General features: G+C 41.2%; 1 protein-coding gene across 2 annotated transcripts in view; it reads left to right on the top strand.

Moving 5' to 3' along the window:
* RGS6 (regulator of G protein signaling 6) overlaps positions 1 to 24,738 on the top strand; it is a 329,404-nt gene that overhangs the window by 282,717 nt on the left and 21,949 nt on the right. For both annotated transcript variants that reach the window (XM_075282891.1, XM_075282890.1), the window contains exons 13-16: positions 583 to 693; positions 5,751 to 5,876; positions 12,301 to 12,487; positions 14,891 to 14,980. In XM_075282891.1, the coding sequence (XP_075138992.1) occupies positions 583 to 693; positions 5,751 to 5,876; positions 12,301 to 12,487; positions 14,891 to 14,980 (514 nt within the window). The remainder of the gene's footprint in view (positions 1 to 582; positions 694 to 5,750; positions 5,877 to 12,300; positions 12,488 to 14,890; positions 14,981 to 24,738) is intronic.

Raw genomic sequence — 24,738 nt, 5'->3', positions numbered from 1 at the left:
ATGTCAATCATGCAGTGAGAGTGTAAAGATGTCTGAACTGACAATTAGTGCATAGACAGGTGAATCCACACCCAGGGTGTACCCAAAACGTAATTTGTTTATGGTTTCAAATGTCATTTTCTCTGCAGCAAAATTTCACTTTGAGACAACAAAAGTATATTTAATTTTTAACCGATGGCTCCTATAACACAAACAAAAGGGTTAATAAATGTAATAGTGATGGTAGACTCCCTTTAACTATTTGGTTTCATACTCCAGTTTCTCACTAAACCATTTAATCTACTATCACAACATGTTAGAAAAAACCTTGAATTACTGCAAATCAAAACACACTGGGTGTCCGCACATAGACATATCTAACATATCACTTTGTGATACAATATTTCAAAATTACTATCCCGTGACACACACATCTGGACTCGCCCAACCATTAGACCTCTATCAATGGGCAGTCAGAGGTCGTAGTGTACTGTTCCCCATTAGCTGTAATATAGAGCTCTGTAATATTCTTTCATCATGAAAGAATACATGTTTGTACATAGTGTAACATTTAATAACTTCTAAATTTTCTGTCATATGCAGCTTTATTGCTTTTTCCGAACAATACACAGAGTATGATCCTTTCCTTACCCCGCCTGATCCTTCCAATCCATGGATAAGTGATGACACAACCTTCTGGGATTTAGAAATGAGGTATACATTGTGGATGTTTTTTGGCTGTAATCCCACGTGGCGTAAATGTTGTGGTTTGGCAAAAGCGATGCATTTTACAGTCCTTGCAAAGTGGATGGGTTTCTAGCAAATCCCATCCACACATTGCAGAAAAATGCTTGCAGCAGAAATGCTGCGATACCCAAAACCATGGCATTTTTGGAAATCGCAGCATGTGAATTATACCTACGGAAATGCTGGCAGTTTCCGGATAGGTTTAATGGAAGCAGAAAGTATATAGAGGAAAACTCCATGGACTTGCTGTAAAAAGTGCAGTGGAAAAAACTATGATGCATTTCTGCAATTTTTTCCTGCAGTACTTTTTGGCTGTGGTCCGCTACATTGGACCTTAAGGTTATGATTATGCATGCTATTTAGACTGATATTTATATATAAAGTGATTTATACATAGTTACACTAACCAATCAGTATCAACTTCATACTAAGGTCCCGTTCACATGCTAGACTCCATCCTATTTCTGTTTCCCATTGTTTTCAACTGCACCCTGATTCAGACATAGAGTCTGCAGCACGAAACTTCTTACGCTAGGTTCACACCTGCATTCTGTTCTCCGTTCTGTGGTTTCCGCCTTCTGCATGCAAGAAGACGGAAACCACAGACCAGGGTCCAGCCGGGAGCGGCGGTGAGCGTTTTATGCTCTCCGCCGCAAAACCGTTTTTTTTTAATCCGGACACAGAGTACTGCATGTCCTACTCTGTGTCCGGATTAAAAAAACCTGTTTCGCGGCGGAGAGCATAAAACGCTCACCGCTACTCACGGCCGGACAGCTTTCTCACCCATTCAAATGAATGGGTATGAAAGAGTCCTGCAGGTTTCCATGTCCTGCCTCTGTTTTGTGCAGGAAACGGAAACCTGCAGAACGGACACCTGGGCGCAGATGTGAACGAGCCCTTACTGATTAGGGAGTTGGGATGGAAATGAAAAGGAATTTGAGGCACACGTCTGCCTGAAATTTCTCTTCATTTTGCAAAGTATGAACAGGTCCTATGTCAGTACTTAGTCAACAAATAAAGTTCCACTTTATTTTATGTAAATGTGTTTATATATTATTTTTATATAAATGTTTATCAGCAAATGTTATGCAATCAGAGAGAAAGATCATAACTTTTGTTTTTCATCATTTTATTACTAATATATTTAGTATTCTATTTTCATATACAGGATGGAGTCCCACTTACTGGAAGCCCTGGAAAATTTCATAAAATAAGTTTTGTATAAATTTCACTCAAAACATTCATTTCTCTGTGAGAATCAGGAACATGTGTTGGAAGTGTCCTTGGTTTATGGTTAAACACACATGAAATGGTGCAGAACATTGAAGACAGGTTGTTGACTTCTACAAGAAAGTCTACACAAATTGATTCAGCAGATGGGGACATCCAAGGGCACATGTGAAAATTCTACAAAATGAATCGTCTTTACACATATCAAGTGACTGCGGTGCATGAAATGAAGGTCCTGATAAAAACAAATGCTTTGTGTACTGCTATTGGTTTGAAGCATTTGTTGCCAACAATGCTTCCAAGAGAATTCTTGTTGTTGCATAGTTTACAGGTGTAGAATGGCTTCACTTTTCAGAATACGCCGATGCGGATAGGTGAAAGTCATGGCAGAACATAATCGACTCCACCTTTTTAACAGTACTGTGACCAGTGCAGTGCATGAGGTTTACCATACATTTGTAAATCAATTGAATGAGGAGTAAATTAGCACTGGCAACTTGCCACACTTTCAATGCATCCATATCTGAAAGTTAAGCATTTTTAGGGAGATTGGATCATTTTTAGTAACACCGGACACGCTTGCAACATCTTTCAACAATATGGAACATCAAGTTTATACATATTTAGTCATAAACAGAGAACATTTCCAGCATATAAGGAGTTCCAGAGTATCATGGAGTAATCCATGTTTTGACCAAACTTCATTAAAATGTGTTTAATAGTTTTGGAGTTACAGCCGATTGTTTTCCTGGTCTCCTTCCAGTGGGACACCCTGTGATCTGGCCAAGAAAACCTAGTACTTACATTTAATTGGAGATCATACACACCCAACAAAATATTGCGTTAGCTTTTGTGACACCAACAAATCCTATATTCTAAAAGGGATGTAGGAGGACTGAAGGGTTTTCAGAGGCGAGCAACTAGAATATTAAATGAGATGTAACGTGTCACTTATAATAAGAGACTGGAGAAATTAGGTTTGATATATTAGCGAAAAGGCTCCGTAGGCGCCATGCACACAACTGCATTTTTCATTGATATGCTATCTATTTTTTATAGTAACTGTTGAATAATGGCTGTAACAAAAAATATGAAGGGCATCAATACAATAATAAAAAATGGCACAAAAACGCAAGGAAATACAAGTCACAGAAAGTGTTAGACAAGAAAAGTCAGTATGTATAGGGAAAAAAAGGTATAAAAAAAAAAAACATAAACCAACACAAGGGTTATGAGCATTGGTAGTGCAAAGGGACAAAATGCATGTTGATATAAAATAATGAGGAATGGGAAGCGCATAAAATTTTATCACCCAATCCATTATTTAACAGATAGTACACTCTCCCATTAATTTCTACGGCTGCATGCACAAAGCTGTGATTTTTACAGGTGGGTGTGGGGGCCGTGAGTCCATTCCACAAAGCACAAGGCAGATCCTAATTTTATCCCTTTTGTGGTCCAGGTTTATTCATTCACATGTATGGGTCAGTGGAATGATGTATAGCATGCTTAGGGTAAGTTCACGCTGTTTTTTGGTCAGGATTTTGAGGCCGTAATTGCCTTCTCTGAACTAGGCCCATTCATTGGGCTTAATCCGGAGCGGAGCACACGGCTGGATGCCATGGTAGTGCACTGGTTTTCAGTCGTGGCGACCCAGCTTTTGGATCGGAACGCTTCCAATCCAAAAAACTTACCCTGAGGGTCCATTCACACGGAGGAAAATGGTGAGGATTTTGGTGTGGAATTTCAGCGCTGAAAAAAAGCCTCCCATTGACTTCAATGGGCTCCTTTTTCTGCAGCACTTTGTAGATTGGAGATCTTCTGTACTGATAATGGACACATTCAGCTCTCTTAGCTGACTCCATAGATGTGACAAAGAATCAAGGTCTTCATCTCAGTTAAGGCCTGTGTCCAGCAACATCTCCATTCCAGGTAGCCCCACTCCTTCTTCTCCCCACTGCAGGATCGTGAGAAAGAAGGATGTTTTCCTGACTGCTGGAAAGCTGTGTCTGGGTTCTCTCATCATCACAGATAGAGTAACAGGAATGTAGGAAATACTAGCAGCGTCAGGACATTGTGCACTCCTTCTGTTCACATTGTCAATGCCCATGTTAGGTTGGTTTCTGCCCAGTATATATATATATAGTACTGTATGTATAGGTTAGGCAAATATTAATCGGTGTCTGTTTGGTGCCTATTAGAGATTAGCGAATAGTATTTGATCTAATACTACTATTCCATCGAATAGTAGTATTTAATGAAAAACCACCATTAGCATAGTTATTGGTGTACTCAGTCGAATACCATGCGGAAAGGCGGGAAATATTCGTTTCCCCTCCAACCTCCCCTGGCGCCTTTTTTTTTTTTTAAACACCAATGTCTATGGAGGGGAGGTATTCAATCAAATATACTCACTCATCTCTAGTGCCTATATCTGGTGTGAGGAATAGACATTCCCTTATTTATATGGTGAACAGTATTAGGCAGACTAATTGCCAAGTATAATAGGAGATACTGGCAAAGGCACTTCTCTGTCAATAGTTACCCACAGACAGCAGAAGTGACAACCTTGAGTACACTATACCCTTATTTGTAGTCTTATGTACTTGCAGCAAGGTGCATAGAATCTAGAATTTGTCTTTTCTAGCCACTGACAGCAGGGACACTTGTGTACCAGCTGCTGCTTATGTCCTCTCCTTAGCATTGGTGGATCTTTAGGGTAAGTTCACACAGAGTTTTTTGGATCAGATCGGAACAAGTTGCCTTCCGGAAAAAACTCCTGAGCGGCTCCCATTGATTTCAACGGGAGCCATCTTTTTAGTCAGGATTTTGAGGTGAATATGGCCTCAAAATCCTGACAAAAAAACTCTGTGTGAACTTACCCTTATTTCTCCTCACTTGTCCACACTCCCCTCTTCCCTAGCAGTATCTGGGGGTTTGTTTTACCCCTGCTCCCTCCTTCCTGTAACTTCTGTTTTACTCCTGCTACCCTCCTATCATTACATATTCTTTCCTGGGGCTTGACGTTAGATTGCCTGTGGGGCTGAAATCAGGAAACATCATGTGATTCCAGACACTCCAGGCTGACTGCAGATCATTGGGATCGGGAGGGGCAGGGGAAGAACCAGTTTGCCAAATACTGGGGAATGGGGTAAGAGCGGTAAGAGTTCAGCTATAGTATAATTGGGGCTGTACAGGAAAAATAGTGGAAAGCAGGGACAGAGTGTGAAAAGGAAAGGGGACTCGTGCTCAGAATCCACTGCTGCAACGCTCCCCAGTCTTTTAACCAGTCAGTTCTTTGCTTCTCACCCAGACTGATGAAAGTCTATTCCCTTCTTATATGTACAGGATATGCTATGAATGTGCAACACATGTGTGTCCCACCTTTGGTCACCATCTTGCTAAAGCTGAGAAAGCAGAAGTGTCCACATATGCATGGCTATCTTCATTCATGCTTATGTGAGAAACAGCCTCAACAGTTTTGACCCTCCCATGTCCATGAATGGAGAAAGCCACTCATGGATGGATACCTCTCTATTTTCACTGACTCCAAAATGGGGGATCAGGGTTACCTTTGTTCTCAATATAGATACAGGTCCTAGAGATGGGATCCGCATCTGTTGCACATTATAGCATATCCTGTGGCTGTGATGTAAAAGTGTGAGATGGGAATACTCCTTTAAGGGTCTTAATATTATTTCCATCTCTGTTGTAGTATTGCACTATATTGTGAAAGCATGGACGTGTCAGTATTTTAACAGAATCAATGTCTACTTTTTTTTCATCGCTAAAAGCAAAGAGCCAACTCAGCAGCGTGTGAAGAGGTGGGGGTTCTCCCTGGATGAAATGCTTAAAGACCCAGTAGGACGAGAGCAATTCCTTCGCTTTTTGGAGTCAGAGTTTAGTTCTGAAAACCTCAGGTTTGTGAATTTATATTATTGCTCTGTCTTCATTTCAGCTGTTTGCATATGATTAAATATTTAGTAAAAGGAAGACCTAGTGTACTGGAGTATTATTTGGAATATTTCAATAGGTAGCCAAAAATACGTATCCATTTTTTCTAATCCTGGAAATCTATTTAAGGCTGGGGCCCCACGGGACGGAAACGCTGCTATTTGCCCATGGCAGAAACGCCACTGGAAAAATCGCTGCGTTTTACAGTAAGGGCAAAGTGGATGGGATTCTAGCGAATGCCATGCCTGCTTTGCATTAAAAACCGTGGTGCAGACACGCTGTCATTTCCAAAACTGGTGCGGCTTTGGAAATCGCAGCATGTCAATTATACCTATGGAAATGCCGGCGGTTTCCCCATAGGTATAATTGTAACAAAAAGTCTGCAGAGGAAAACTCTGCGAACTTTCTGTCTAAAGTGCTGTGGGAAGAACTACAGTCATGGCCAAAAGTTTTGAGAATGACACAAATATTATATTTTCACATGATCGGCTGCCCTCTGGTTTTTATGTGTGTTTGTCAGATGTTTTTATCACACACAGAAATATAATTACAATCATATTATGAGTAACAAACACTTATATTGACAGTTAGAATGAGTTAATGCAGCAAGTCAATATTTGCAGTGTTGACCCTTCTTCTTCAGGACCTCTGCAATTCTCCCTGGCATGCTCTCAATCAACTTCTGGACCAAATCCTGACTGATAGCAGTCCATTCTTGCACAATCAATGCTTGCATTTTGTCAGAATTTGTAGGTTTTTGCTTGTCCACCCGTCTCTTGATGATTGACCACAAGTTCTCAATGGGATTAAGATCTGGGGAGTTTCCAGGCCATGGACCCAAAATCTCTATGTTTTGTTCCCTGAGCCATTTAGTTATCACCTTTGCTTTATGGCAAGGTGCTCCATCATACTGGAAAAGGCATTGTTGATCGCCAAACTGCTCTTGGACGGTTGGGAGAAGTTGATCTTGGAGGACATTCTGGTACCATTCTTTATTCATGGCTGTGTTTTTAGGCAAGACTGTGAGAGAGCCGATTCCCTTGGCTGAGAAGCAACCCCACACATGAATGGTTTCAGGATGCTTTACAGTTGGCATGAGACAAGACTGGTGGTAGCGCTCACCTCGTCTTCTCCGAATAAGCTGTTTTCCAGATGTCCCAAACAATCGAAAAGGGGATTCATCAGAGAAAATGACTTTACCCCAGTCCTCAGCAGTCCACTCCCTGTACCTTTTGCAGAATATCAGTCTGTCCCTGATGTTTTTTCTGGAGAGAAGTGGCTTCTTTGCTGCACTCCTTGAGACCAGGCCTTGCTCCAAGAGTCTCCGCCTCACAGTGCGTGCAGATGCACTCACACCTGCCTGCTGCCATTCCTGAGCAAGCTCTGCACTGCTGGTAGCCCGATCCCGCAGCTGAAACACTTTTAAGAGACGGTCCTGGAGCTTGCTGGTCTTTCTTGGGTGCCCTGGAGCCTTTTTGCCAACAATGGAACCTCTCTCCTTGAAGTTCTTGATGATGCGATAGATTGTTGACTGAGGTGCAATCTTTCTAGCTGCGATACTCTTCCCTGTTAGGCCATTTTTGTGCAGTGCAATGATGACTGCACGTGTTTCTTTAGAGATAACCATGGTTAACAGAAGAGAAATAATGATGCCAAGCACCAGCCTCCTTTTAAAGTGTCCAGTGGTGTCATTCTTACTTAATCATGACAGATTGATCTCCAGCCCTGTCCTCATCAACACCCACACCTGTGTTAATGGAGCAATCACTGAAACGATGTTAGCTGGTCCTTTTAAGGCAGGGCTGCAATGATGTTGAAATGTGTTTTGGGGGATAAAGTTCATTTTCTAGGCAAATATTGACTTTGCAAGTAATTGCTGTTAAGCTGATCACTCTTTATAACATTATGGAGTATATGCAAATTGCCATTAGGAAAACTGAAGCAGTAGACTTTGTGAAAATTAATATTTGTATCATTCTCAAAACTTTTGGCCATGACTGTACAATGCATTGCTGCCGCGGTTTTTCCTGCAGCGCTTTTTTGCTGCAGGTCATCCCGTGAGGCCTTAGACTAAGACTAAGGTCCCTGTCAGAAGGTGACAAGCAGAGTGCTGAAGTCCAGATATATCAGCCCCAGGTTTCTGTCATATGTGTGGTCCAGGGTGGATCTGCAGTAGGCCTCAGCCCAGTTGTAGATCCTTGGCTCACTACTGGGCCAGAAAAAGGCTGCAGCTCCTGCATTGCAGTGCAGTTCTATGAGGTGAAAAGAGGTGTATGGTTCTGTCCTGTAACCCTGAGTCCAGTAAGACAATATTGCACTTTGTTTTGTTCGTGTGGCTGGAAGTAAGTCACACGTATAGTTAGGTTAACCTACTGTTTAGTTAGTTGCTCAGACGAGCAGGTTTTTTTTCTTTGCCTGTAGTTAAGGGCTAGTTCACATGGGGACATGGAGGAGGATTTTGACAGCGGACTCCACGTCATAATCCTCCTCCATACAATGTTAGTCTATGTAGACTGGTAGCTTTTTTTTTTCTGCTAGCAGATTTTTCTGCTAGCAGAGAAAAAGAAGCGACATGACCTTTCTTCAGGCGTTTTCCGCCTGAAGAAAGCAATAGAAGTGAATGGGAAGCGTTTTTTACTATGCACTAAGTATTTACTTAGAATTTTTATTGAGAAACTTAGGGTCACTTTAGATATACAAAAAAGGAATTAAGTATTTTCAGCTCACCCCTCTCAATGTCCTTAAGTCCTGTGTCGGTGTGCACGGAAGCTGGTGGACTCATCCGGCTGTAAGATATCCAAATATAGAAAGAAAATCCAGCACTTCCCGACGTCTTAAAAACTTCCAATCTTTATTTTCAATACATTAAAATTGAAACATGGCAACCATCATAGGGTGAAAAAAATATATGGCTACGCGTTTCGGGACACAACTGGTCCCTTCCTCATGGCATACTACAATAATATTCAAACTTCCCTTATAAAGACACCCAACCTTAGAAACTCCTCCCATAAGAACAATTAACCCTTAAATATATATACACATTCCTCTTGTAAACATTACATATAATATATATATTCCATTACAATATCATACACCATACAAATATATTATAATGATCAGCCGTATTTCAACCATACTAGTGATTGACCATATGTTTTATATCCTTCCACTAAAGTCCTATACACATTATGCGATTCCTATCTCTTCTAGACATACCGTCATAGAATTCATCACTCAGAATTACATGAACGTAAATATCGTTAGTACTCCTCACATAATCACAATCAATCCAAAAATTCCATGAACTGTAAAACCCATTAGAATTTTTAATAAATGTTATTACCTTCATTATCCATATTGATATTCCCTCCGATCATGTGACCTCCCATAATACCTCATTCCGGGATCACCTGACTTCCCAAATTCCATCGCTTCTACTCACATATACAGCCCAACACCACTAGGTATGTATACCAGAAGTTCTTATAATCACCTGTTATATGGTCACATGACCGGACCAATATATCACATGACCGGACCAATACATCACACATTCCAATTGGAATGTGTGATGTATTGGTCCGGTCATGTGATATATTGGTCCGGTCATGTGACCATATAACAGGTGATTATAAGAACTTCTGGTATACATACCTAGTGGTGTTGGGCTGTATATGTGAGTAGAAGCGATGGAATTTGGGAAGTCAGGTGATCCCGGAATGAGGTATTATGGGAGGTCACATGATCGGAGGGAATATCAATATGGATAATGAAGGTAATAACATTTATTAAAAATTCTAATGGGTTTTACAGTTCATGGAATTTTTGGATTGATTGTGATTATGTGAGGAGTACTAACGATATTTACGTTCATGTAATTCTGAGTGATGAATTCTATGACGGTATGTCTAGAAGAGATAGGAATCGCATAATGTGTATAGGACTTTAGTGGAAGGATATAAAACATATGGTCAATCACTAGTATGGTTGAAATACGGCTGATCATTATAATATATTTGTATGGTGTATGATATTGTAATGGAATATATATATTATATGTAATGTTTACAAGAGGAATGTGTATATATATTTAAGGGTTAATTGTTCTTATGGGAGGAGTTTCTAAGGTTGGGTGTCTTTATAAGGGAAGTTTGAATATTATTGTAGTATGCCATGAGGAAGGGACCAGTTGTGTCCCGAAACGCGTAGCCATATATTTTTTTCACCCTATGATGGTTGCCATGTTTCAATTTTAATGTATTGAAAATAAAGATTGGAAGTTTTTAAGACGTCGGGAAGTGCTGGATTTTCTTTCTATATTTGGATATCTTACAGCCGGATGAGTTCACTTTAGATATATTTGCCTGGATGACAGATCCTCTTTGCACACCTAAATGTGTGCATTACCTAGCTCATTTGATCTTTTTAATAATCCATATAATAATTCTTAATAGAGATGAGCGAACACTAAAATGTTCGAGGTTCGAAATTCGATTCGAACAGCCGCTCACTGTTCGAGTGTTCGAATGGATTTCGAACCCCATTATAGTCTATGGGGAACATAAACTCGTTAAGGGGGAAACCCAAATTCGTGTCTGGAGGGTCACCAAGTCCACTATGACACCCCAGGAAATGATACCAACACCCTGGAATGACACTGGGACAGCAGGGGAAGCATGTCTGGGGGCATAAAAGTCACTTTATTTCATGGAAATCCCTGTCAGTTTGCGATTTTCGCAAGCTAACTTTTCCCCATAGAAATGCATTGGCCAGTGCTGATTGGCCAGAGTACGGAACTCGACCAATCAGCGCTGGCTCTGCTGGAGGAGGCGGAGTCTAAGATCGCTCCACACCAGTCTCCATTCAGGTCCGACCTTAGACTCCGCCTCCTCCGGCAGAGCCAGCGCTGATTGGCCGAAGGCTGGCCAATGCATTCCTATGCGAATGCAGAGACATAGCAGTGCTGAGTCAGTTTTGCTCAACTACACATCTGATGCACACTCGGCACTGCTACATCAGATGTAGCAATCTGATGTAGCAGAGCCGAGGGTGCACTAGAACCCCTGTGCAAACTCAGTTCACGCTAATAGAATGCATTGGCCAGTGCTGATTGGCCAATGCATTCTATTAGCCCGATGAAGTAGAGCTGAATGTGTGTGCTAAGCACACACATTCAGCACTGCTTCATCACGCCAATACAATGCATTAGCCAGTGCTGATTGGCCAGAGTACGGAATTCGGCCAATCAGCGCTGGCTCTGCTGGAGGAGGCGGAGTCTAAGGTCGGACCTGAATGGAGACTGGTGTGGAGCGATCTTAGACTCCGCCTCCTCCAGCAGAGCCAGCGCTGATTGGCCAGAGTACGGAATTCGGCCAATCAGCGCTGGCCAATGCATTCTATTAGCCCGATGAAGTAGAGCTGAATGTGTGTGCTTAGCACACACATTCAGCTCTACTTCATCGGGCTAATAGAATGCATTGGCCAATCAGCGCTGGCCAATGCATTCTATTAGCTTGATGAAGCAGAGTGTGCACAAGGGTTCAAGCGCACCCTCGGCTCTGATGTAGCAGAGCCGAGGGTGCACAAGGGTTCAAGTGCACCCTCGGCTCTCCTACATCAGAGCCGAGGGTGCGCTTGAACCCTTGTGCAGCCTCGGCTCTGCTACATCAGAGCCGAGGGTGCGCTTGAACCCTTGTGCACACTCTGCTTCATCAAGCTATTAGAATGCATTGGCCAGCACTGATTGGCCAGAGTACGGAATTCGGCCAATCAGCGCTGGCCAATGCATCCCTATGGGAAAAAGTTTATCTCACAAAAATCACAATTACACACCCGATAGAGCCCCAAAAAGTTATTTTTAATAACATTCCCCCCTAAATAAAGGTTATCCCTAGCTATCCCTGCCTGTACAGCTATCTCTGTCTCATAGTCACAAAGTTCACATTCTCATATGACCCGGATTTGAAATCCACTATTCGTCTAAAATGGAGGTCACCTGATTTCGGCAGCCAATGACTTTTTCCAATTTTTTTCAATGCCCCCGGTGTCGTAGTTCCTGTCCCACCTCCCCTGCGCTGTTATTGGTGCAAAAAAGGCGCCAGGGAAGGTGGGAGGGGAATCGAATTTTGGCGCACTTTACCACGCGGTGTTCGATTCGATTCGAACATGGTGAACACCCTGATATCCGATCGAACATGTGTTCGATAGAACACTGTTCGCTCATCTCTAATTCTTAATTTCTATATAATATATGGTGCTATGTACCATAAGGAGAAAGCATTTATAACTATTCACATCGCTTTCCACTAGATGGCAACATTGTTTCTTCAATCACGTTAATACAACTAAGAGTCTAACCGTAAAATTCCATTTTTATGTATGTTAAAGGTTTTGGATGGTTGTCCAGGATCTGAAAAAGCAACCTTTACAGGAAGTACCGAAAAGGGTAGAGGAAATATGGCAAGAGTTTCTGGCCCCTGGGGCGCAAAGTGCCATAAATTTAGACTCCCACAGTTTTGAGAAGACAAGCCAAAATGTTAAAGATCCTGGGAGGTACACATTTGAGGATGCACAGGTATGGGATTAAAGACCTTTGATTTAATGATGAATTTTTAATATAGAAAGGGGTGTTAGTTCATATGAGTAAGATTCATAGGTACAGCCTCTATTTCTTTATTGTCAGAGTGGCTGTTATTAGAAAACATATTAACCATGTAAGAGAAGTAGATGGTTAGTTTGTGAGTTTGGATGTTTGTGGGTTTGTGTGTTTGGATGTTTGGATGTTTGTTCCTCAATCACGCAAAACCCGCTCCACCGATTTGGCTGAAATTTTCCACAAACATAGTTACTACACTCGATTGCGCAATAGGCTACTTTTTGTCACAATAGCGCACATACGTTTTTCCCAGGACCCCCACAAAACCCAAACTCACATCACTATCTCTGCAATCTCACACACTTTGGACCATAGCAAGCCACAAAATTCATATTACCCTCTACAGCAGAGGTCAGCAACCCCTGGCACACGTGCCAAGAGTGGCACTCCTGCCATATTTCACTGGCACACCAGCAGCACAGGACCTGCAAGAGTTAAATGAAGTCCAAGCGTCCCTTCAGTGCTCTGCTAGAGCTGAGGCATAAGGACACTCCCCTTTGAGAGGGGTGGAGCTTAATCGCTCAGGTCTGTGCCTGCTATAGTGATAGCTCCTGCCGTCTGCATCCTGCAAAAATTCCCCAAGGAGGAGAGGAAGCTGCGAGCAAAGTGAAACTGAAAAACACACAGGTACATAGGATTACTGTTCTCATTAATGTCAGGCATTTGGGGTTATTAGTTTAGTGTTAGTAACTCCATGTGCCTCACATTAATAGGAATAAACCCCATCATGTCCCTAATATTAACCCCTGTGTGCCTCATATAAAGGTTACTAATATGTGAGACATATGGAGGTACTAATAAAAGACCTCAATAATGAAGATACTTAATTATTACCTCCAAGTCTCTCACATATCAGTAACTCTTACACAAGGGTTAATGTGAGGGACATGATGGGGTTAATTGCTATTAATAAGAGGCGCATGGAGTTACTAAACTGTCATGCACAGGGCCAGACTTTATGTTGCTTGCTCAAGAGTATCCTGTGCCCAAAACTTACATGTACTGGCGGAAAATAACAAATCATACAATGTTGTATATCGAAGTATATTCACTTGAAATACCTCTGTCCCAAAGACACTATGTACAGTTTCTCAGAACACCGTATAGCAGCTGAAATACAAATTAACTTCAACACAAAAGTCTCACGTATTCTCAGAATTACAGCAAAAACAAGATACAAAGTTACATTTCATATCCCATACCTTATACACACTACTAAAACCTTACCCGCGCCTGTTTACCCACTTCTAGAATCACCGCAGACGAAGTCGTGGGTACCAGCTAGTAGTATAATAAATATAAGACAGCCAGATGAAAATATTACTGTTTTAGATGCTGCAACTTATCCCTGCTTTAACAGTAGACCTGGCAAGCCCCAGTCCAGTCTGCTAAATCACGGCCACAAAATAGCGTGGCGCATACGATCCCCGCTCCCATTGAAATCAATGGGAGCGTGAATGGCCCGCAAAAGGTCACGTGGCGTCTACGTGCCACATCACGCGGCACGTTATACCGTGTGAACCCTCCCTTATTTCTCTAGTAGTCACATCAGGCCTCACTCCACTTCCTCAATAAAAGCTTCATTCAGCAGGACACCAAACATAGTCGACAGGATTGATTTTTTTATTTTTTTGTTTAGTCTCCATGATGACCATCCTCTACTCCTGTATTACAGTCCACCATATGAACAGCAGGAGATGACATACTAAATAAATACAGACCGGTCACATTAATGTGACCACCTGTCAAAATCCAGAATAACCACCTTTGGCAGATCGGACCTCTGTGAGACGTGCAGGAAGAGAAGGGGTGTTGTGATGATGTTCACTGGGATGTTGAGCCATGCCGTGACCAGCTGCGCTAGGTTGTGCGGTTGAGCATCCATGGTGTGAACAACCTGATCGAGGTGATCCCACAGATTCTCGATTGGGTTCAAGTCTAAGGAATTTGCTGGCCAAGGGAGTACGGTAACATCCTGGTGCTCCTCGTCCATGCCCGTACACTGCGAGCTTTATGACACGTCGCATTGTCCTGCTGGTAGATGCCATCATCCTGAGGAAAAACATTTTGCATGTAGGGGTGAACATGGTCCGCAAGGATAGATGCATGCTTGTGTTGATCCATCGTGCCTTCTACAATGATGAGTGCAACCAGATGACTGATGACACGTGCCTTCTGCGATTGGTTATTTAACGTTGACATCAAAAGTAGGCGGTGGTCACATTAATATGACTGGACTCTGTATAAAGAAAAGGAGCATTTATGCATGGAATGGAGTGTTCTTTCTGTGGGTTTAACTTGACATTATATATTCTGTTGCAGGAACACATCTACAAACTCATGAAGAGTGATAGTTATGCACGATTCTTGCGTTCCAATGCCTACCAGGATTTACTGATGATGAAAAAGAAGGTATAGTTTGGGGTGAACATGCTTGCATCCACTGCACATTACTGATTCTGGCCTGCTGCTTGCTACTAGTGTGGAAATGAGAACCGTGTTTCCTTGTCTGTACTCATCTTCTTTGCACGAGGACTAAATGTCATCTCCTCCCCAGCCACTTAACATAATACAGTTAAATGCTCTATTGCATAGGCTACTGTAATAAGTTCACTCAGTTTAGAATAATTTGGAAGGTTTGAGTAAGGCTTTCCTCCATGTTCGCACAGATGTGACTTCAGAAGTAGGTTCTTTTTGCCATTCGCCATCATAACCCATGGAAAATAGCGTGTCTTTTATATAAAGTCTCTTTACTTAATAATTAACTTTTTGAGGGAGAACTGACAACCAAATCTTCCTCCCATTCAAGTGTATTGTAAATTTAAGCTAAATCTACTTACTGATGCAAATCTGCTATATAGGTCATTGAGTACAGCTCCTGTATGGCTCCCCACTGTATTCTAAGCAGCAGCCTCCAAGGAATCCACATTTACCACAGGAATCCTTTCCGTACAGAATATTAAAAATCTTTCTATTGTATGGATTCCTAGGAGGTAGATAATATACTGTTCTAAGATCTTACTCAGCAGGCATGGACAATGGGGAGGGGGGGCAGCCTTTATATCATAGCTAAGGTAAATTCTACCTTAAGCTGAGGCCACACATTGACGAAATGCAGTGTTTTTGGCTAGTGTGCAGAAACACACTGGAAAAAAAAACGCTATGTTTTACAGCACAGTGATTGAGATATTGATTAATCTCATCCACACAGTGTACAAATATACACTGTGGAAAGCAGTGTTTTATCCTGAAGCACGGGTGTGTGCCAGATTTACCGTAGACTGGTGACTCTCTCAGATTTACTCTAAGGCATGGAAATGACGCGATTGGCCCCCGGTGTAAACGCTATGGAAAAAATTGTGGCGTTTTACAGTACAGGCAAAGTGGATGGCATCTAGCATATCCCATGCCCGATTTGCAGTAAAAACTGTCATGTGAACATGCCACGATTTCCAAAACTGGCGCAGTTTTGGAAATCGCAGCATGTCAATTATACCTACGGAAATGCTGGCGGTTTCCCAATAGGTATAATTGTAATAGAAAGCCCGGGGAGGAAAACTCTGTGAACTTTTTGTTTCAAGCGCTGCGTTGCTGCCTCGGTTTTTCCAGCAGTGGTTTTTAGCTGCGGGATGTCCCGTGGGGCCTTAACCTTAAGTCTGGAGCCTCTCAATTCAGGTGCACTTCAAGAGGCCTTTATTAGGACTGGCATAAGAAACTTCAGTCGAAAATAAATTCAGTCTTTGCTTACAGCCATCAAATATGAACCTTCATTTTCCAGTTGCACGGCTTAAGGGTGAGTTCATGTGATCTGGCACGTCTACGCTTTTGATCTCGCAAAATCACGACCGCAAAATAGTGCCGCGTATACGATCCAGGCTCCCATTGAAATCAATGGGAGCGTATACGGCCCGCAAAAGCTCCCGCGGCGTAGACGTGCCAGATTACGAGCCAAAAGACTTTGTGTGAACCCTCCCTTAGGAGTCCTAAGGAACACACAGTTGTCCTCTTTCAGTATGATCGGGGTCTTTGGGTCTGTTTTCTTTATGTGCCCAGAGCTTTCCCAATGCATACGATAAACACACTGCAGACACAGTGTGAATGGACCCTCATTACAGCAATATTATCAGAGCTTTGTCTGGTATTGAGGGATGTAACTGATCCTCACATGACCAGGTTGTATATTTATCCCCAGAACTCATGAAGTATGGAACCTGTTGAATGACTGCTAGCTGAGACGGAAATTGTAATTTTCTGAAAAACATAAACATAAACATTTTATGTTATAAACCCTGCTTATTCTCAAGAGAAACAGACAGGAATATGCTCTTTGATCATCCCCTATGTATGTGCCCTGGTCACAACCCATTCCTGGTCTTCCAAACAGAAGGCTCCAACAGGAAAGAGTTGCAGATGCAATGTAACCTGTAGCCACACACAGCCGTGACTGCTGCTTATTCCATAGAAATTGGATCTTGCATCCTGGAGCAAAATTATTTGACAAGACATCACAAATATACCTGCTATAAATCTGGGAAGGGACATGGAGGTTTGGTACTCTGGGTTTTAGCAGGTAGTGGTTTCGTATTAACTAATCTACCTCTATAAACATAAATGTGATTCTAAAATATATTACAAAATTATATATCCTTCAACACAATACAAAACTGAGAATGGTCAGGTAAACCCATAAAAACTAAAAAATAATTTGTTTATTATGATCTAAAAAGGCTAATATTAAGTCTGATACAGTGATGCAACAGATATTTATGTATCTGTCATCCCAATATGGGTGACCTGGAATAATCAAATATGCAACCAGTGTCAATATGAAGTGTCAATAATCACAACATAGCTTTTTAATGGTTGGAGGAATAGTGTTCATATCCATAACCATTGAGAAGTGAATTCGTTTAGAAGGTTAGCGTTCAATGTAATTGCTGTGGGCAACTGGGATAGCTTTTCTCTAGGGCAGTATTAAAATATCAGAATCATCATAGAGTGTTACAAAGCATATTGATGAGGCACAAGTGGCATCAACATCACTTCAGTATCTTCAATGGATATTTATCAATAATCCAAACTTTCCCAGTCACAGGGAATCTTTGAAGAAAGATGTGTGCTCTGTGTTTATACTGGTCTGGAGTAAAGTGGTTGAGGGTGTTCCTCCTGGTGTAGAGCACCAGAGCAGACCAGGGAGTCCCATACAACAATCAGTGGCATAAAATATATGCAGGTTAGCTCAATGGCAGATAAAAGAAAGCTGCATCTGTAGTGACACCTAGTGGAGGTAGTTACCCTGTAGTCAATGTGTGGCTTTGCAACATGACTACAGATAGTAGCAAAGCCAAAAGTCTTCTCCTTTTCCTTTTGTAGATGCACTTTGTCATGTAGTAAGACATTGGGTAGCTACCTCCACCAGATGTCACTACAGAAACGGCTTTCTTTTATCTGGGCGAGACCTAATCTGCTGTTCTAGGTTTATCAAGACATTTCTTTGGTGAATGTCTGTTTTGTTCTAAACATCTGCTACGTACAAAAAGGCTACAACTTCTGTCTTGTGTTTTATATCATATCATCATTAGGAACTATATTAATTAAAATGTAATTTTTAATTGTTATATTTTGAAATATACACATAAAGATAATATGAACTAATCTTAAAGCAGCCCATAGGTTACATAAAAATGTAGCACTACACAGACTATTAGACATTAATAATGTCTTTATATTATATAAAGTTTTCTCCAGTCTTTTGCTATCACAGCAAAGATTTCTGTACAAAATATACATCCAGAGTATATGCCAAATCATCAGGGTAACGCAGCAAAACGAATAAATAAAAAAACAACAACATAATTTACTGTGCAATTCTGTACAATAGGACTTTTATCACCCCCCCCCCCCCCATCCACACTTGTTATAACAATATGGACCTCTAAATACATAGCTTGATCACAGAATATGTTATAAATTAGTATTCTATAAACAGGACCTTCCACCACCACAAGTCCTGTTCTTTACAGCAGTTAAAGAGGAAAGCAACTTACACACCAATTTTGAGAGACAAATCTTATTATTTGTATAATAAAAGGCATACCTCCCAACTTTCAAAAGCTAGAGAGACAGAATGTGCAGCACAATGTACGCGCCGTGGCAAATTTAGCTCCACCCTCTTCTACGTTGACTCCATCCATTCTCATCCATTTTCTATGTGTTCCAACTCAATATAATCCTCCTACAGTCACACCAACATTATGTGCCCCCACATTATAATGTCCTCCTCCGATTGCCCCACAGTATGAAGAAACTAGAGAGGGACATTAAACCGTGGGAGTATTTGGATGGGGACATTAAACTGGGGGCTGCTGGAGGAGGACATTAAACTGAGGGCAACTAGAGGGGAACATTAAACTGGGGCAGCCTGAGGGGGACATTAAACCATGGAGGTACCTGGACGGGAATATTAAACTAGGGGCAACGAGAGGCAGATATGTCCCCAGCTACCCCCACGGTTTAATGTCCTCCTCCAGTTGCCCCCAAATTTAATGTTCCCCTCCAGCTGCCCCAGTTTAATAGCCCCCTTCAGCTGCCCACCAATTTAATGTTCCTCTTCATCTCCTCAAGTTTAATTCCTCTTCCATCTGCCTCTATTTTAATGCCCCCACCATCTGCCCCAATTCAATGCCCCTCCTCCATCTGCTCCCAGTTTATAGCCTCCCCTTCAGCTGCCCTAGTTTATTGCCCCCCATTTATCTGCCCGCCTAGTTTAATGACTATTGATTAAAAACCTGGCGCTCGTATCTTGAACAATTATGACCCAGTTGCAGCTAGTCCCGAACACCAACCCGTGGGGAGGTGAAGAACAGTCAGAAATTGATTAAAAAAAACAGGATGTAAAAAAGTGCCACTGGGGCTGGAGACTCAGATGTGAGTTAAAGGCTTTATTGGTTCCAAAGGACAGACAAATGGTGAATGGCAATTTACCATATGTCTGTCCTTTGGAACCAATAAAGCCTTTAACTCACATCTGAGTCTCCATCCCCAGTGGCACTTTTTTACATCCCAGTTTTTTATCCATTTCCCCTAGTTACTGTTCCCATCAGTTTAATGTCCCCTCCATCATCTGCCCCAGTTTAATGTTTCCCCCCTTCATCTACCTCCTGTTTAACATAATAAAACACTGATACTCATTTCTCCTCACTCATCTGCTACCCTGTGAAGTCTCTTGTCCTGGACAGAGAGCTAAAGGCACGATGTGTGTGAGGTGATCACATCATGCCTAATTTTGGTTTTGGTTATTCACATATCACATATCACTGATCCTGAATGGATATTTTACATTTAGTGATAAATCCTTTAGCCAATGGCAGTGTGAGACACGATGACATAGTTGAAAAATAATTGGAATTTTGATTGTGAGCAAGGTTATAGTAATTAATTGAGATCTCTGACGATTTCAATTATTTTTCAATTGCCCAGCCCTATTACAGGCAATGCTAAATCCTCTGGAATCGGTGCCCAATGTTTCTCCTTTAACTAAGACTGGCAATTTCAGCCCTGCCCCCCAGTGCACTTATAAGCTGATTTGCATATCCATTAGAATATAATTATCTCTGCATTGCTTCATCGGTTTGTGGCCACACTGGTATGTTTTTGCTACTATCAAAGGCCCCTACACATCACTATTATTGGCTTGGGAGACATTTTCGACTTGACAGACTCCCTTTAATACATTTTAAAGGGAATCTGTCATCAGGAATGGGTATATTAAAATAAACATTAAAATACCTTAGGGTCAGCAAATTCTAATGTTGGTTTTCTTTTCTTACTTTCTTTCCTCCGTTCTCAATTAATCTTTATAAAAGGGCTGTTCGCACCCCCTTCATATCGATTGGTTGTTCCGTTGTCGTTGATGGAAAAATGACAAGTCCAGCAAGAGTTTCCCTGTATTCTTGCAGTCAAGCCAGAATTTTCATAATCGGCTCATGCACACACCACTCTTTACACTTCACAAGGGTTTAGTGCATTGATTGACACAAACATTTAAAGGAAACCTTTTTTATATCTTTATTTGATAATGCCATGCTATTTTTAATGTATTTTTATAACAAATTATGTTTCTGTGCAATTATTTTTCTATACGCCCCATTTATATATATATTTAGTAGAGATTTTTATCTTCGACAATAAAATTCTTGTGTCCAATAGTTACTTGTGAAACCCGAGCCTTCCACTCATGCTACTTTTAAAGTATAGTACAATAAATTGTATGTTGCTGGACAAAAAAATTGCAATTATTTCTTGCTGTTTTTGATTGGTATGAATTATTGGTTTTACCGAATGTTATTTTTAAAAAAAAATGACATATCAACCCCTTTGATACCAAGAATAGCATTTTTTTTTTTTCTCCATTGGAATCAATGACTGTTACTTTCCTTAGACTTCATCCATGTAACTTGAGAAATTGTGTAAGTTCAAATCTGTATCCAAATCTATTTAGGCATTCTAAAGTTATAAGCCCTTTTATTATTGATGCAAATTAGGCTATGCTAGTCAAGTGGGCAGTAACACTGCATAATGTAAAGTACACACATACATCATCCCACAATGTTACCACCCACTTGGCTACTATACGCTAGCATATTTTTTTAAATGGCTGAATGGATTTAGAATAGCAAAACGCCAATGTTTTCGGGCTACGATCACCTGTCAAATGATGTATGTCCTTTCAAACCTGGTGACAGGTCTTATTTTAATTGTTTGGCCTATGATGACAAAGCATATACAGGAAAGACAGTATACTGTAATTGTTTTCTCTTACATTAAAGAAATTGCATCTAGACAGATTTTTATATGACGCCATAACTTTGATGTCATTATAAACGTAAGCTCTTGGGTACAATTGTCTGTAAAACACTGCATATATCTCTTATTGGTTGAAAGGGATTACATGAGTAGAAAAGTGGAACAGCACTCCATACACAATCGTGTCAAGTGTGATATGTTTTTTTCCAGTGAACACATCCAATTCAGTATAATAGTATACAATCAAAAGATACACAGCTTGATAAGTATATGCTGTTTTATAATATACGCAACTTTTTGGGTGGTACCCCTTCATCAGATGTTTCTCATCAGAGCGGCCTGGGACAAAAATAGGCTATCGGGAAAAGTATTCCACTAAAGACTAAGGGCCCTTTGCTGATGACATGTTGCTAATCATAACCAGCCCCTTAGCTTCCTTACCAAATCTAATAATACTCTTTGTGTTCAGAAGACTATCAGGCCTTAAATTCAATACCTCTAAGGCCAGGGTCCCACGGGCCGGAAACGCTGACGGAAAAATAGCAGCGTTTTACAGTACAGGCAAAGTGGATGGGATTCTAGTGAATCCCATGCCCACTTTGCAGTAAGAACCGCAGTGCGGACATGCAGCAATTTCCAAAACTGGTGCGGTTTTGGAAATAGCAGCATGTCAATTATATCTATGGATTTCCCATAAGTATAATTGCAACAGAAAGTCCGCAAAGGAAAACTCAACAAGCTTTCTGTTTAAAGTGCTGCAGGAAGAACCGCGATGCTTTCCGACCGCGGTTTTACCCACATTGCTTTATTGCTGCGGGATTTTCCGTGGGGCTTAGCCTAATTCTGAAATGATGCACTACAATGTCCCTTCAGCTACAGCCAAGCTGATCTCCCTGAACTTTGGCTTCCAAACTAGAGACAAATAGTCAATCTTTGTAACTCTATGGAGGCACACTTTAGGTGGAATTACGCCATTTTGATACCTAAACTCTTAAAGGACCTGGTCTTCTGGCATTGCCCTACACTTTCATGGTTGGGACATGTACGCTTGTTTAAAATGGTTACTCTACCCCATATTCTATATTTTTTATGCACCCTCCCAATCCTGGTATCCTCAACCTCTTTGATACCCTTACAAACTGAAATTTTTAATTTCATTTGGGCCTATAAGACAACGCCAAGTCATGTACTATCATAAGAAACTGGGCGGTTTATCAGTTCCCCATCTTTACAGGTAATATGTAGTATTAAGTAATGAACACGACCACTCCCAATGGGTAACATTGAAACCTACATTGCTGGCCCTGACCTCCTTACAGGCACTCCTGTGGTCTCCTAGGTCAATGACCCACACTCTTCCAGTTGCTGCTAAGGTTACTGACTAGATGCTGCAATTGTGGTTGAGGGCTCACTTTCAGTATGGATTGCAGTATGAATAGTTAATTCCTGCATTCCATAATCTCCTTTTTCCTCATGGCCTTTCTCCTGAGGTGCTTGCTTGGTGGAGACACACCCGATTCTGCCGCCTCGATGACTTCCACTGCAATAGGCATGTCTTCACCAAAGACTATTTTAACAGCATGATCTCCCCACCTCCTACTGAGACTTTTTGGACTGCACAGATATTCCATTTCCTACACTCTCTCACACCTCTCAATTCAGAGGTTTCCACTACCAACTTTGAGAGACTGTTTAGGGCGACTGATAAGGGTTCCTTTCATTTATATATAGCTTACTTAATTCTCCACCCCCTGACAGCAAGCTTTACTTTATGGTGGCCTGGGAGCAAGACCTTGACACTACCCTGACCATAGCCCAGTTGGTTGACTTTGATCAGCAGTTGGAAGATCACCCTCATGGAGTCCTCTTCAAAAGTGCTTCACAGGATGTATTTGGTCCCCCTTTGACTTCACCGCTGTTTTCCTACTGTCTCACCCCTTTATTTTAGGGGTTGTAGTGCCTTAGGCACTACCCTCCATGTGTGGTGGACCTGCCCTCATGTTAGATGCTATTGGATTACTACCCATAGGATTGCACAACAACTTTTTGGTCAGTCTTTTCCATTCCTGGCTTTTATTTTTATTCTTAACCTTAAGCCCCCCCCCCCCCTTTGAGGTACACTCAATTTAAGCGGCTACAGAACATTTTGCTGGCCGCTCGAATTCAGCCATTAGCTGGAGAAAATCTTTTCTCTCAGTGACTGAGGGTCAACACCATTATGTTTTATGAGAAAATTAATTCCATTATATCTGATCCCGGTCCAACCTTTGATAAGGTGTGGACTATTTGGGTTAATAACTTAATAGGTCTTACATCTCAGGTATCCCATACTATCTCCAACTTTAGCCCTGGTACTGGAATGAGCTCCTTCTATTTTCACTCCTGGCAGGCCCATAGTGCCACCCCTCGTTGCTTAAACTCATGGTAGCACTGTCTTTCTTTTCCTCTCCTCCCCTACCCTAGGTTTATTCCCATGTTTTTTTTTTTTTTTTACTGTTTTGTATATTGGTATCTTGTATTACCCTGCTGTTTGATACTTTCTTTGTGACATTTTTTTTTTATTGTATTTGGTTTTGATGTGATGTGTGCCTAGTTGTTGTAATTCAATCAATACCTTTGAAACTAAAGACTAAGGACCAGGGTGGCAAATGGAACAGGAGCGATGTGTGGATTTTCAGCATGTTCCTTGTAAAGCTTTCTTAAGTGAGGTTGTAAATATTAAAGTCCCAAAACTTTTAGGTTACATTGGCCTTTTAGCTATCTATGAAGATGGTGGATTTGGAATGTTCTTGTATTATGTGGCTGCTCATTAATTTCAGTATCCACACTTGCTTCAGAGAATTTGTTGTCTAGTTATGATAACCCCTTTAAATTGAAATAGGAATCAAGAGGTAGGTATTGTATAACTTGATACCTGTACTATATAGCTGTGATTAATTGGGATTGTCTTTACAATGACAGCGACTTTCTATATGTCCTGTTAGAGCATATGGATGTCATAAATGGGTCCCCTGCTCAGGGTTGTCCCGTGTGAGCTAGACTAAAGTGCTACTGTGAGACTTGCAAGAGAGAACCAAAGGAGGTTGAGGTTACTTCAATTGTAGTGTCTTTACTTGACACATCGTATCTATAATACCTTAGCTGCACAACTATTGCACATATGTACTGATGCAGAGCATTCAGAAGCCCCTTTTTTGACAAAATGTTGTGCCATTGCCATATCTTATAATATTTATACATGTATATAGTTAGTGGGTTAAAAGAGAGCCCATCAAGTCAATTGGTTTATATTTATAAACCCAAAAAGATCAAGAGGAAGACAAGAAATAATTTGTTGATGACAGAGAGACAGTTCACCTAAAAAA

The sequence above is a fragment of the Leptodactylus fuscus genome, chromosome 7 (assembly GCF_031893055.1).
Source record: "Leptodactylus fuscus isolate aLepFus1 chromosome 7, aLepFus1.hap2, whole genome shotgun sequence".
NCBI classification, from domain to species: Eukaryota; Metazoa; Chordata; class Amphibia; order Anura; family Leptodactylidae; genus Leptodactylus; species Leptodactylus fuscus.
This window is presented reverse-complemented; position numbering and strand designations above follow the sequence as displayed.